The 15,616-nt window shown below is 39.4% G+C and overlaps 1 protein-coding gene across 1 annotated transcript in view; it reads left to right on the forward strand.

Moving 5' to 3' along the window:
• The first annotated feature begins 341 nt into the window (after positions 1-341).
• Positions 342-15,616, forward strand: part of LOC150081334 (zinc finger BED domain-containing protein 5-like) — a 33,491-nt gene continuing 18,216 nt past the window's right edge. The window contains exon 1 of the mRNA XM_090380172.1: positions 342-969. Coding sequence (XP_090236298.1) covers positions 342-969 — 628 coding nt within the window. The remainder of the gene's footprint in view (positions 970-15,616) is intronic.

The raw sequence follows: 15,616 nt of genomic DNA on the forward strand, positions 1-15,616 counted from the left end.
CATATTAAACTGTGTTTGTGTTGTAAAGTGAATAATTTAGGGTTATTCTACAAAACCGTTTTTTGTTTATTAGAAAAAACTGAAAATGGATATACGTAAATTTTTAAATAAAAACAAAACTATTGATGTCGGCGACAGTAGTTCTGCAGCAGATACAAATATATCCATTGAAAATAGTGATAATATGAACAATACCAGCGCCGATGAATCTCAGCCAAAAAGATCGAAAATTAGTACACGAAAATATAATGAAGATTACTTAAATTTTGGTTTTACGTGGACAGGGGACATAAATTTCCCCTTACCTTTATGTATGTGGACATAAAAAAGCAAACAGTGCAATGGTTCCTAGCAAGCTAAAACGCCATATGGAAAAAGTTCATCGAAATTTGATGTCTAAAGACAAAAGGTATTTTGAACGATTAATGACAAATACTGCCAAACAAATACAAAAATTGGAAAACACAATAAAAGTGTCTGCCAAAGCACAAATTGCCTCCTATGAAGTAGCGCAACTTATTGCACAAAAAGGGAAACCTCATTCGATTCGAGAAACGTTGATCGGTCCTGCTTGTCGTATAATGGTGAAATGTACGTTTGGCAAAGATGCAGAAGCTGAAATAAATAAAATTCCCCTTTCCAACGATACTATAAGTCGAAGAATAATCGATATGTCGGAAAATATAATAGAAAATGTTCAACAAAAACTTGATGGTCAAATTTTTGCTCTGCAAATAGATGAGTCAACAGATATCAGCGGGAAAGCACAATTAATGGGATTTGTTCGATTCATTAACGGAGATTTAATTATGAACCAATTTTTATTTTGTCAAGAATTGCCAGGAAGAACGACAGGAAGAGAAATATTTAATTGTGTAGATAACTTTTTCGAAAAGACAAAGTTATCATGGAATTTTTGTACAGGCATTTGTACAGATGGTGCTGCATCGATGATCGGACCTGAAAAAGGTTTTTTGGCGTTTGCAAAACAAAAAAATTCAAATCTTATTTCTACACATTGCATTATTCATCGAGAATGCTTTAGTAGGCAAAACTCTCCCGACAGAATTAAGCATTGTACTAGATGACGTAATAAAAATTGTTAACTATATTAAAAGCAGACCTTTAAAATCACGAATTTTCAAAGAATTATGCGACAGCATGGAATCTAACTACAATTGTTTATTACTACATAACGATATTCGTTGGCTTTCTAGAGGAAAAGGTTTAGCCCGTGTATTTGAATTGCGAGCAGAACTTTGTACATTTTTTAAAAATGAAATAAATACAGCAGGAAAACAAAAGAATCGTATGAAAATACAAAAAATTTATGATTGTTTTAAGAATGAATTGTGGTGTGCAAAACTGGCTTACATAGAACATATATTTGCACATCTTAATATTTTAAATACTAGTTTACAAGGGCGAAACGAAAATATCTTAACGTCAACAGATAAGTTAATTGCTTTTGATAAAAAATTATGCTTGTGGATGAATAAACTTGATGAAAATAATTTAGCTATGTTTCCTAAGATTCCTGAACAGATGAGAAATTTTCTTGCACCAGTGATGAAAAACCATTTGGAATTGCCTCAAAAGGCAATAAAAACATATTTTCCATCTATTAAATCGGAAAAATATGACTGGATTCGAAATCCTTTTATCAATGATACATCAAACTGGAATCTTTGTCTTGAAGAAGAGGAAGAACTGATTTCCCTTTCATCCGATCGAACATTAAAAATAAAACATTCGGAATTTCATTTGGATACTTTTTGGATTTCAGTCAGAGATGAATATCCAAAGTTATCTAAAAGAGCAATAAATATTTTACTCCAATTTTCTACGTCGTATTTATGTGAGTTAGGATTTTCAACTCTCACTAACATAAAAAATTAAAAACGATCAAGATTGGAAAATGCCGAAGATGACCTGCGAGTTGCTCTGTCTGAAATAAGACCTAATATAGCAGAAATAACAAAACATCGCCAATCACATATTTCACATTGACTATAATTTTTTAAATAAAAATTCGTTTGATTTCTATCAAATATTTGAATAATTTAAAGCTTTGTTGAAGGCGTACATATTTTCTTTTTGTAATTATTTATTTAATTATTTTTATATTTTATTTTGGTTGTAAGAATTGTTTGCATAACACAGATATAATATAAGTATAAATAAAAAAATTGTTATACAGTATTATTTTTCGTTCTATTTATTTAATTTAGAAATTTCTTCTTCTATGACTACGTAGGTGTGCCGCGAAATTTTTCTTCTTTGGAAAATGTGCCGCGAGAGTAAAAAGATTGAGAAACACTGGTTTAGGGCATCCCAAGGAAAGATGAATGCTGCAAAGCAGCATTTCTGTGGATCGAGGAGTGAAGCACAGTTTTCTTAACTGGTATCTGATGTTGCTATGGTGTCTTGGATGCAATTAGGAGACAGAGGGCTACCGGTAAGTGGTCTGACATGAAGGCTATTTCAGGCTGGCTGTCTAAGGCGAGGGTGTCTGTTGCGAAGATTAGGTCTAACAGGTTAGTACCTGTAGTTGGGGAAAAGTTCTGGAGGGTCAGTCCTACTGCAGCCAGATTAGAGGATAACAATCTGCGAAGACTGTATGGGTCTGAGCTAATATTTAAGTCTCCACACACACAAGTAAAGTTGCTTTGGGGTGGCACTGATTAATGATCCAGTTAGAGACCTCTTGTATAGTGTTCTTAACTGAGGGTGGGAGGATATAGACTGTGCACACGTCAAGTCTGTTGTCTTGGACACTGAGTGAGACTCTTGCAGCTTCAAACAGTTGTCTTCAAAGTGGCTGAGCTAGTCAGTGTGTTATTGTCATACGGCACCAGGGGGTTTCCCCCATCTCCGCGTTGCTTTCACTGTGGGCGTACCAGTTCGCTGGGAAACGTCAAAAATTTTAAAAGTGCGCGGGTGTTGTTCAGGTATAGTGTCGTGTACCGTTGTTCATCTGGTCGTTTAGCCACTAGACCCCTGCTGAGGCCCAACGTTGACACACTTACGCCCCGTGGAGGCAGACCAGGAACCCAGTAGACTCAGTTTTACTCTGGCAGGTCCTGCCGCTTACTTTCCTGAGTTTTCGGAGGCTAGGACCTATAAAAAGAAAGTTAGGTTAGTGCCGATGTACACACACACACACACACACACACATATATACACACGAGTACAATCATACACTGAGTGAACACTGAATTATGACCTCCCCCCCCCCTTTGAAACCTGAATGGACCCGTTGACCACGTGAGGTACGAGAGTGCGGAATTGGTCGACCAACGTAGCATAGATAAGGTGTCAGTGGTTCAGTAGGTAGTAAAATTCCCAGCGTGATGGGTAAAAGGAAGGATTTATCGGACTTTGATAAAGTCCGATAAATGAGGACAGATTGTGGGTGCTCGACGAGGTAGTGCCTTGATTTCCCAAACGGCTGAACTGGTGGGGTGTTCGAGAGCCGCCATAGTTAAAGTGTACCAGGACTGGCGTCAAAATGATCAAACAACGACCCGAGGGCAAAACTGCAAAGGTCAGCGAAAGGTTGAAGTTAGAGGTGAGCGCCGGGTACAACGACTCGTACAGGCGCAGCACTGTTCAAGAGTTGACTACCCAATACAACATGGCCGAACTCGAAACAATATCTGGCATGACTATGTATCACATGCTCGCACATATGAGCTATACCAGCAGACGACCCCTACGGCATCTTCTAACCAAGGTTCATCGACGTAAAAGACTCGCCTGGTGCAAAGAGCATGCAGTTGGACGTTAGAAGACTGAAAGAAGGTGTGCTGGTCGGATGAGTCACGTTATTTACTCCACACAGTGAATGGTCGTGTACGGATTTGCCGTCAACATGAGGCTCTTCATCCATCATGCATGGTATCAAAAGTGCAGGCCGGTGGAGGCGGTTGTGTGATGTGGGGCATGCTTCACTGGCAGGAACTTGGACCCCTGGTGCATGTGGAACAAAGTATCAGTGGTCTCCGCTATCGTCAACTGCTTGCTGACTGTGTACACCCCGCTATGTTGCACTTTTTCCCGAATGGCGATGGTGTCTTCCAAGATGACAATGTTGGAGTTGCCGAGCCATCGGGCATTTGTAAGAATGGTTTGAGGAACACAGTTCTGACTTCCAGCATATCGATAGCATCCGAACTTCTCCAATATCTATCCCATAGAGCACTTGTGGGACACTATGGAAAGGCACATCAGGCGTCTGGATACAACAATCACCTCCATACCTGCATTGTTGACCGCATTACGCACAGCTTGGTTGGCCATATCTCCCGAACGTTTCCGACATCTTGTTGAATCAATGCCACGTCGGATAACTGCTGTACTGAGGCTAAAAGGAGGACCTACTTAGTATTAGGTAGGTAGTCAGAGAATATCCATGCCGTTTCGGATATTCTCTGACCCAGTCGTCTGGCATCACAATTTGGCCTTTATCAAACTCACTTAAGTTCGCTGCCTTCCCGTCAGAAGAACAAGAGTAACACTGATTAAAGGAGCTCAGTATCAAGTGATTTTTATACCATGTCCCGACCCGCGCACGCGCCGTTCACTTGCAGTTGCTTTGATTTGCATAACGACTCGCTGGTCATAATGTTTTGGCTCAACGGTGTATGTCTTTTTCTCTTCAAAATAAAACTTTTGGAGAGAAAAACTTCGTAACAAAACTGTAATGATAAAAAAAATTAAAATAAATTATGCTAATTTGTACAAGTCGAACATTTAAAAAAATGCCTGTAAAAAGGACGGTACATACAGAAGTTGCATTCGAGTAGTCAAACGTGAAGGTAAATAGTCACGCATTTGACCACTCGGCTATAACTTCTACCTGAACCTTCTACCTACAACACGAGCACTGTATCTCTACTTAGCTACCGACAGATCGATTACTACTCCCGATGAAATATGATTAATTGCTGAAAAGCCAAAATGTGTGTACAAGTAGGAAGTTACCGGAGAACTTCGGTGGACCACTGAGTTATTAGGCTCGGTATGCCAACTGCTTAATTATCAATGATTTGTGGAAAGGATACCAGAAAAATTCCTTCGCAAGGATTTCTTTCCCATACCCTCTCCACAACAAAAGAAGGTATGCGCCAGTAAGTACGACTGAAGATTTTTTTTTTTTTTTTTGAGGACCCTGTTAAAAAGCCCTCGTGGGTAGTACAGTTGGTAGGATTTCCGTCTTCCCCACACCAGGTGGAAAAGACCCGAGTTCGAGTCCCGTCGATGACTGGAGGAATTTTTATGGGCCTTTATCTCAACGTGACTGAATTAGTCGGTCTCAGGCGAAGGTACCATGGTTTTTGATCCCGAAAACTCGGGCTTTTCGTTCAGCAAACCGAAAATCGACCTCAGAACACACACGATTTACAGCCAATATACACGGAGTAATATGGCCTTTAGTCGCTGATGCTCCTTAAAACCCTACTACTACAACCTAGTTAAAAACTATCATATGTAGCATCCATTCAAAATATTCATGCAGTGGAATCATTTATATAATTTTTATTATTAAAATTAATTCGTATTATTAGTACATTATGACTAATAGAATTGGGGAGCTTGAGGATGTAATCTCCAGTTATCCAGGTAAAATTCTTTCATTAGGGAAAATAGGACCTTGGAACGGTAAAACCTTATATGAAGCTGGGAAACTGGCAAATATGGCTAGGTAAGCAACTGGACTGGCAGATCAGCTGAAAATCTTTTTCATCTCACCCAAGACAGAGAGACGTACAGCGTGGTGATCGCCAAACTACAATAGGAGACGGAATCAAAAGAAGAAAAAGAAGAAGTATAAAAAAAGAGTATACAGTACTGAACTATGGGACTACTTTAGTGAACAAGGTGCATCATGGCCTTACTTATCTCAAAACTAAAGTAAACAACTCCAACCAGAAGCGCACCTAGGATTTTATTTGCACGAGAGCTGAGGACCAGATAAGTTGTTTTGATCTAGAGAATAGGGATTTTTTACCACCTCCACTTGCACGAATCCTAATCCAAGCTGGGCTATATATTTCATCTTCCTTTTCTTCTATCTACCGGGTGATTCAAAATTTGAGCAACCCAAATATCGATAATTAAAATTTAAATTAAAAAAGAAATTTCTTATTTGTCCACCTTCTTGAATACGTGCGCAGACTGTTGTCATCGTATTCGATGACATCTTTTGTAATCTGTGAATGTTTTCGCAGTTTCATTTATATTGGCTTTCAATGCCTCCAATATGTGAGAATTATTTTAAAACAATTTGCCTTTTAACAAGCTTCAAAACAATAATCCGGCGGCGTTAACTCTGAGGATCTTGGTCTACGAATTTCTAGAATACATCATTGGGACTAAGTCATAATGACTTCTTCATGAACAAACCGGTATAAACGAGCTTGGGTAAGTGTAACCTAACGACTACTGTTCTGCGTGCTGAAGAATATACAGCGTTGCCATCGATGTGGTTCAGTAAGAATGGTTATCAAAATGAGAGAAATGAGCGCTTTCATTATGGGTTGCACAAATTTTGCATTAGCCTGTATAAGCAGTCTTAGTGGCGTACATTTTATGAACAAAAGGTGGAATTCCACGCACTCGAAATATTTGTAGAAATATCTAAAAATATTTCTTTCCGAAATGCCTAAGAGTATGGAAGAGTTGATTTAAGCATGATTACTGCACGTACATCATTTCTACTACCAAGGTAGTAGAATGCATCGTTTAATTTTATCTCATATTGTGAATACCTTCACGAGTGTCTGTGGTATTGCACTGCTCTGAATAAGTAACGCTTCATCAGTGGAGAACACTAATGTTACTTATTCTCGGCGGATACCACCACCCAGCCGGTACCGTTTCGAAGCTTGTTGGCTTACTCATCGGTGGGTGGACAGGTACCCTGATGTTGCATTGTGACAACCCAGTTATGAAGTATAAGTACACAATATGAGAGATGCTAATCTAAAAATATTTATTGACTAAATGCCTAAGAGTATGAAACAGTATTATGGCCTTATTCAGCCCGCGTGGGTAGCACAGTTAGTAGCATCGCTGTCCTCCCCACACCTGATGGAAAAGATCCGAGTTCACGTTCTGGAGGAATTTATGGGCCTTTTCACAACGTGGTTGAGTTAGTCGGTCTCAGGCGAGGGTAGCATGGTTTTTTCTCCCTGAAACTCGGGTTTTTCGTGCAGCAAACAGAAAATCGATCTCAGAACACACGAGTTTACAGACAATATACTGTACACGGACAATATGGAGTTAGTCGCTGACGCTCCTAAAACCCTACTACAACAGCTTAAATAGTCATCAAATGTAAGATTACAGTATTATTATTTATCTTTGGCTCTGGTGTATGCTGAAGAGGCACATCAGGAGTCCAGGATATTCAAGAATTTAATTTGGACATGCATGGTAGCGAAATAAACCATGGAATCAAATGTATTTTACGGGGAAAAAAAAAGAAAAATAAACCGTTTACTTAGCTTATGTTTTTTTTTTATTTTTATTTTGCTGCATTTTGCTTATATTTTATAGAAATTTTATTCTTAACCGAAGTTAATACGCAAGACAGGTGGGTATTAACAGCTAGTCGTTCCATAAATTATTCTGAAATAATTTAAAGCAAAAATTAAGTAAACTTATACGGTTAGTAGGATCCACTATACATTGCAGTCCTAAATAAGTTTTCTACTTGAACTTCCTCAGCAATATGAACTATTTGTTCAGCTACCGTCACTATTATGAGAACAGGTCACAGTGAATTCCGATGTTTTTTGCTTGTTTGTCTTGTAGCTAGTTCCCAGCTAGTTTCCCGATACAAGCGTATGCCTATTTATATCAACTATTTACAAAGCTTCCTTTCCCCTGTTACGTATTCTCACAGGTGGCACTGTTGTGTCGAGACTTGACCTCCTCTGCAAGCATTTATTTAAAGCTTGCCAACTCCCCCTACTTGCGCTGACATCTTTACATTGTGTGAGTAGTGTGAGTGGACAGAAATGCGAACAATGGGTGGAGCAGTAAGAAGTGACTGTTGTCCTTTAAACATGTCGATCGATGACTGTCCGACATATCCTTGGAGTAGCTGGCAATAATAAAAAATAAATAATAAATAAAAGTTAGGTGTGCATAGAATGTTTGAAAAACCTACATAACAAATATTAAAGAGACATTTAAACGTATATACTAAGGGGAGGATCCCAGTGAACGAATAATATTGCCATAAAATCTATTAAAAGAAAGGTCATGACAACAGAATATATTGTAACAAAACAAGCTTTGCCTGTTCTCTATACTGTTTCTGTTTTTGACACGAGAATTTAATTGTACTCAATAAACGAATATAAATTTAACTGACGTATAAGCAGTGACGGTTTTCCTTGTTTATCCTGTAACATGGCAGAAGAAGAAGAAGAGAAAAGGATCTGGGAGTTTATATTTCACAGTTTCTCTAGGCCAACCGAATTGAAGAACAACAAATAAAATAATAAAACTAGAAGAGTCCTGAGATAATTTTGCGACCTCGACAACGGTGCTGAGTCGTGGGTTTCCAACATCCAGGTCGCCTCGTTTCCTGACTTTAAACACCTGCAACACGTTGTACTGTACTGTACTGTACTGTACTGTACTGTCGAAAACAGCCCTATTCTAGCATGTTGCATCTACAACAGTATACCATCTTTGACATCATTTACCTTGACTTCAATAAAGCCTTTGACATGGTTCCCGGTAAAAAAAAAAATTTTATAAAGTGGAGCAAATTGGGATTGCTGCTAAGATACTTCGTTGGATCCAAAGGCTGGCAAAAAAAACAACAGGAGAAGAGAGAAGTCATAAATGGACATTCCTCAAGATGGACTAATGTATCAAGTGGAGTCCCTCAGGGTTCAGTATTAGGGCCACTTCTGTTTCTCATCTTCCTTATTGACACTGATGAAGGGAGTCCAAGGAAAGTTGTCAAAGTTTCAAGTCTGGCGTCAGGTCACGTCTGCGTTCAGGTCTGGCGACTACACTTGAAGAAAACGACACAGAACTTCTAGAAAGGGTTCAAAGAAGGGCAACTAGACTGTTAAGGAATGCTAATCGATATCCATATAAAGAATGGCTTATAAGGTGCGGACTGCAAAGCTGGGAAACTAGAGAGCTCAGTGGAACCTCATTGAGGTATATAAGACCTGAGGGAAATCAAGAAAATGAACGACCGAGGTGTATTTTTGCTGGCAGACTCTAAGGTCACAAATATAAAATTTTGGGGAGTAACAAAACGGCATGTAGACGTGTTTTTGAAGCGGAGTTGAACGTCAGTTAAACTCCGCTTCGTATCTCTGTAAGGACCAGTATCACTGTAAACGGGCCAGATATGTGAGTAGTGTAGGTTTGTGCGTATTGCAGGTGTGTTCTGTTATGTTCTAGCCGCTTGGCTACCCAGAAGCATCAGTCACCTGAAGAGATGATTCTGGATACTCGTCCACACCACGGGAAGGTGGGCCAGATTCCACTTCAGAGAAGATAAAAAAAGAAAAAAAAAAAAAAAAAAAAGAAAAGAAAAAGGGGAAAAAAAAGAAAATAAATAAAAATTGAAATAATAATAATAAATAAATCCCGTGGTGTAAAAAAAAAATGAAAAAGAAAAGTAATAATTTGACCGCTGACAGCTACTGTGTGCAAAACTCCATGTAAATAAAGAGAAAAGAAAAAAAAAATAACAGCTGACAGCAACTCAGTGCAAAACTTTAAAGAAAAAAAAAAACGTTGCATTTGGCTCCTAGCTAGAGGCCACCGGTGTTCTGTGTATGGTCTTTCTGCGTGCAAAGACTTCTTCCGAGAAGCGTTGGAGAGCAGCAAGTAGTTCCAAGCTTTTGCAGTAGTGTCTCCAGGTGGTCCCCTAATTCAGGTAGTTTGAATCAGGTTTAGGCTGAGGCCATCATAGGAAGCGCATTCAAAAAGTATATGGCGCCAGTTTTCTTTGGCAACGCAGTGACACAGGTCAGTTGGAGGCAGGCAGGGGCGCGCCGTCCCAAGGGTGAAAGGGATGCATTGCACCCGGGCGCTAAATTTCAAGGGGCGCCTGAAAACCTGAAACGTACATACATATATGAAGAAAATTTTAAAGGCGATGCCAAATTTCACTTGGTACCCGGGCGCCACAAACCCTAGGAACGCCCCTGGATGCAGGCCAAGCTGGTGTAGTTTCTCGTTCATTGAGCTGTGTCCGGTGATCAGGAAAGATGTCTCGAGGGAGAAAGAGAGCTACGTTTGTATCGACTTGGAAGCAGGGAATGTGACTTCAGGTAGAAACTTTCTTGCGGTTGTGCCAAGAGAGGAGGTGTCCCATCGAGTCTGCCAAATGTTCAGTAGTTCATTATAGACGCGGGTCTTCTGCGCTTTAGGATCCGCCCCCAAAACTGAGCTCAAAGTCGAGTAACGTGGATGGGATTTTCTTTCTAATCCAAAAACCAGTCTGCGGAAGGTCACAAACAGATCTAAAGGGAGGACTCCAGCTATGACCTGAAGAGCTGGGGTGGAAACTGTTCTGCAGCCTCTATTCATAGCTAACAAAATAAATCGTTGTACTGAGCCCAATTTTTCCCTCATCTTCAACCCCACAACGTGATGGAATCAGGTGCCGGCTGCGTAGCTTACAACTGAGAGAAAGACGCTTTATAGTAAAGAAGAGACCTCCTGGACAGTCCCCATTCATTCCTTGTGACTCTAATAATAGATCCAGAGAATTTTTTGACTTTTTTGCGGAGGTGGAGGAAGCTTAGTTTGGAGTTGATGATCACTCCTAGTACTTTGGCTTGTGTAACTATTGGGAGCCGAATATTGGAGGTTTTCACTTGTGGTGGTCTTCGAAGGTCTAGTTTATTTTTAAACAGCATCATCTGAGGGCAGCGCGTCGTAGCTTACTAGAATAAAACTACCTACCACAGTGGTCGAAGCAGATAGTTTGATAATAATTCAAAGTGGAATTGAATAGCTGTTTCTTGCCAACGGAAGATATGAGTGATTGACAATTCTTTTTTTTTCTTTTTGGCAGATGCAGAAAAAAGCCCACTTCCTTCATTTAGCCATTATGATACAAATACTAACACTTAACAGCTATTTCCCTGAAAGTGCGCAACAACTTTTCTTTGCCCCTCTAGTGGCAGTTTTGGAACTAAGAGTTCTTTCCACCCTGAAATCCTCTTCTGCATCCTTTTTGAAAATCGTAGATTTCAAATTTGAATATAATTTGCCCGTTCCTCAAGTCGACAGAGGCTTCAGAGTGTACAGAAACTTTAATTACGATCACCAATAAAACTGATAATGCTAACAGAAGTCAAATTTCTTAGTTTTAGTGGAGAAAATTTCTACAGGCGGGTCAAGGTTATTAACTAGCTGTTCCGCGACATATTCGCTCTCTAATTGCACCTCTTCATAACTACAAATTGTTGGTCTAAGAAACGCACTGGTTATGTAAGCAGGCGGCACTACGAATTACATGAATGAAAAGAATACGGAGTGAGAAAGGGAAAAGGGTAGCTAACGAATGACCTTCAACCGCCTGCTGAATTTCTCCCTACTTATATATTGCAGCAGAAGAAGTTTTTTAAAATTGATTTTATCATAATCATGCCAATGTTTGTCATCAAAGGATATGCTTATAAAAAATTGAAGAAAGAGTTGAAGAAGGAATGGTGAGTTTGGCAATCTTTAGCTTGTTTCGAGACAGCCTTATTTCAGGAAGAGGTGTATTATGCAAGGTTTATTACGTAACTCTTCAAACGAGCCGACTCTGGTATAACCACTGATAATTCACAGGAAATGTTGTTGGACATAAGCTTGTACGATAAATGCAATTGCTCAATAGAATCCCTGATAAATATAAACAAATTATAATACACCAGATCATCATGCCCAATGTGGAGCAGTTGAGTTCTGTGTGTGACACACTTAGCTGCTAATTAGTTAGGTAATTAATCCTTCAGTTAAATAATACTTGAATGCAGACAGCAAGAACCAATTAATACGACAACAGAACGGCCCATGTTATGATAGTTTTCGAAGGGGGAGACAAATATATCTAGAGTGCATCCAAGGGCACGAATGGAAAATAATAAAAGAAAGGAAGAGGAAGCATATTAATAACTGTTTGCTATAGTGCATACATCACAGTTCAATTTCTTTCTTCCTGGTTCATTTACCCTTATCTTCAGGAACAAAGCAGCCTTTAGAAAGGGGATTTTGCTCCGTTAATTACACGGACAACGTGTAAAAATATCAGCAAACGCGTATCAGTAATTACAAGAGCGATAATCTAACTGCTCATCTGGAGATGGCTGAGTTTCCTTGTCTGGGGACATTACAGAGAAGGTCTTGAACTCAAGCCCGAGTCAGTTGGAAAAAATAAAATAAAAATTATTGGCTCACTGAATGTCCAAATAACTTCGCGGCGCTAAAAGAGACACTTAATTGGTTTCAAGAAAGGGCCAATTTATTTGTAGAGTATTTAACGGAAGTCAGAGCAGAGATCGATGACCTACATACCTACCTTTAACCTACAATAGACCTACCTTTAAACTACAATAATCATAGGAATATGGAGAGAGATTTAAGTTCTCGTGGAGATTGTGATATCAAGGGGTCATTACGTTGCCTGTTAATTACGCTACATTTAATATTGAAAGTTATTTGTCTATTTAGCAATTATGAACACAGTTTTAAATCAGCCAATTAACTTTGTGCGGTTTAATGAACCGGCAATCCTCCTGCTTTTCGCAAAAGTCGCTATCTATTCTTAGTATTTCCTGTTTTTTTTAACTTCCAAATCTTAAAAGAAATTATCTTTATTCAATATCACTGAAGGTAAAATCCCTGATAAAATTAAACATATTACTTGAAGCTATAAACAGAACATTTATTTGTTATTTTATTTAAAATCTCACAGAATGGTTTACAGTATGCATTCAAAATGGCCGCCATTAGCATCCACAAGTGAATTGCAAAGTATTACAACAGGGACACAGAGGAGCACACCTGTATGGAAATAGTGCTATACGTTAACATGATGTTTAACTGCTACGAATTTCATAGCAGTCGTGGGAATTCCATTGGTCCGCGTCGTCGATGGTAATGGCAGAGAGCGCCTTCTAGCTCTTAACAAAAAAAAAAAAAAAAAAAAAGTCTTGGTTGGAGTACATTTCCCGGCTAACAGAGCGATGGTACTCATTGAGCTTTTGGTAACTGTCACCTCTTACCGTGCGTTCAAAGAAAAAAAACAGTTCCGACATGGCTACTGAGCTGATGTCAACCAACAGTGAAGCACCTCTAAGGGTCAAACACTTCTTTTCACTACGTGATGGGTATTATCAGTAGCCACTCAGTTGAAAATTTCCTTCATCCGAAGCACTACTATTCCTATGAAAGATTAACTTCCGGGATGAGGTTGATAAAGGAAAAGTGGCAAACCGCAATGTCATCTCTTTATTTAACTGGCGTCTCTTAAAATATCTTCCTTGTGAGAAAAGTGGCACCACCAAGAACGAGTGTTCCGGAGTTCGAGATAATGATGTATCCCCACCCCTCAAAGTTAAATTATTTCAGTATGGATTCTGCTACATCGTATAGGGAATATGGGGTCCCTAAATCCCTGTAGTTATGTCCCTATGGAATATACAATCATCGATGCATCGTGACGACTAGACGGCACGCGGGGGGGGGGAATCATATAAGAGAAAACTAAATACCTGTTCGTGTGCTGAATTTCCATCATGTTTTCGGAATTTGTGCCACTTATAAAAAACTGTATTCGCTCTGCAGCCAGTGGTTTCCTCTTAAAAAAAATGAATTATTATGTATAGACGTCATTTTTCTAATGTTCCTGAAATTAGGAATTGTTAATTAATCAAATCGTTCTGAAAATTAATCAAACTATCGAATTTAATTTTACATTATACTTATATTGTTATCTAAAAAGTACTTTGTAAATCCCTTTTTTCAGGCTATATGAAAAAAGAAGTCAGAAAAAATTAGCAAAATATCTATCCTACCAGAGATATAGGTATAAACCACTGCAGGTAGTGGCGCGGTCAGACATTTTGTTTAGGGGCGGGGACTAGCACATTTCACATTACAGTACAATTATACACTATGTCTGAACTTGGGGATGACTCAACCCCTTGGGTTTGCTGACGATTTGGTTCTGGTGGTGCATGGTGACTCAAGAGCTGATCTAGAGGAGCGTGAAAATTGCGCACTAACTAAACTTCAGGATTGGGCGGCCATTCACCGACTAAAGATCTCGGGAGAGAAAACAAAATCTATATTGCTCAAGGGAACACTTCAAATACGAAGACCATCGGTTAACAAAATTGACAACGCCTCCATAAGATTATACCCAGAAATGAAGTATTTAGGAATCGTCTTAGATATGAAGCTTAATTTCCGTCCTCACTAGAAATATATGTCAGAGAAAATAAAAAATATTATTCAGCCATGATCATCTGTATAAGCCGTGCAGACTGGAGCCTTAAGCGCCGAGCTCTGGCCCTCATTTATAATGTCATATTCGTCCCAATAGTTTGCTATGGAGCCTCAGTATGGTGTACTTTGGCCTCCCTCGACTGAAATCGCCGTAAACTGGACTCCGTACAGCGTTCTATGCTCCTTGCTCTAACTAGGGCGTGCTACAGTTAGCACCCCAGCTCTACAGGTGCTAGTTGGATGCATACCCCTACACCTAGGGGTAATAAGAAGAGGATTGTATCAACGGTTGTAGAAGGGTATTCCCACCGAAACAGCAGGCATCACTCTTAGCCTTGATAACAACCCCAAACAGGAAAGGAAGAGAATCACTGAAATTATGTACAGAACCTGGCAAGAGACATGGAACACCACCAATAAAAGACTAATAACCAAAAAGTTCATTCCCTCTGTCATCAGTCCAAAGCCTCCTTCCTGGTAGAGAGAGAGAGAGAGAAAATCTTTATTGTACACTAAAGATACAATAATGTGCCCGCGCCACAGCCAGGAGGCCAGGGGCTTGACAATATAGGGTAATACAAAAATATGTACAGTATAACAAAAAGATAACATAACATTAAATTAACTTAAAAAACGTAGCATTAACTATTCAATAGATATGAGGCAGACATACACCAAGGTATGTTGTACACGTTCATATTTACAAAGCACATATTTCAGAAAATTCACACAAGTCAGAATATTTCACAGTGCCAAATTAATGCACGCGGTATCGCATTTTCTTGTGAAACAGTTCGTCGATGTGCCTGCGACGTGTCGTTCTGCGCCTCATAGGAGAGAGCAAGTGGAGATATCAGTAACAGTCGACATCAGGGGCCAAACAAAAGGGGAACAAGTTCGGCCAACGAGAGCCTGTAAATGTGATCCGAAGCGAATTTCTGGAGATCAACTCCGATCATTAGCAGGGCTTGTATTGTAGGAAGTACTTGGCCAGGTAGGAATCTGTCACTGATCTTCAGGCTGTTCCGTTGTAGCTGAAGAAGAGGGGCAGCTCGTAAGGAAGGAAGTGGAACATGCCACTGGCATATATAACAGAAGCCAGGGGAGTTGATTTTGACTGTGG

Source organism: Mastigoproctus giganteus, chromosome 8 (genome assembly GCF_048544385.1).
Source record: "Mastigoproctus giganteus isolate SK-2022 chromosome 8, ASM4854438v1, whole genome shotgun sequence".
Lineage (NCBI taxonomy): Eukaryota > Metazoa > Arthropoda > Arachnida > Uropygi > Thelyphonidae > Mastigoproctus > Mastigoproctus giganteus.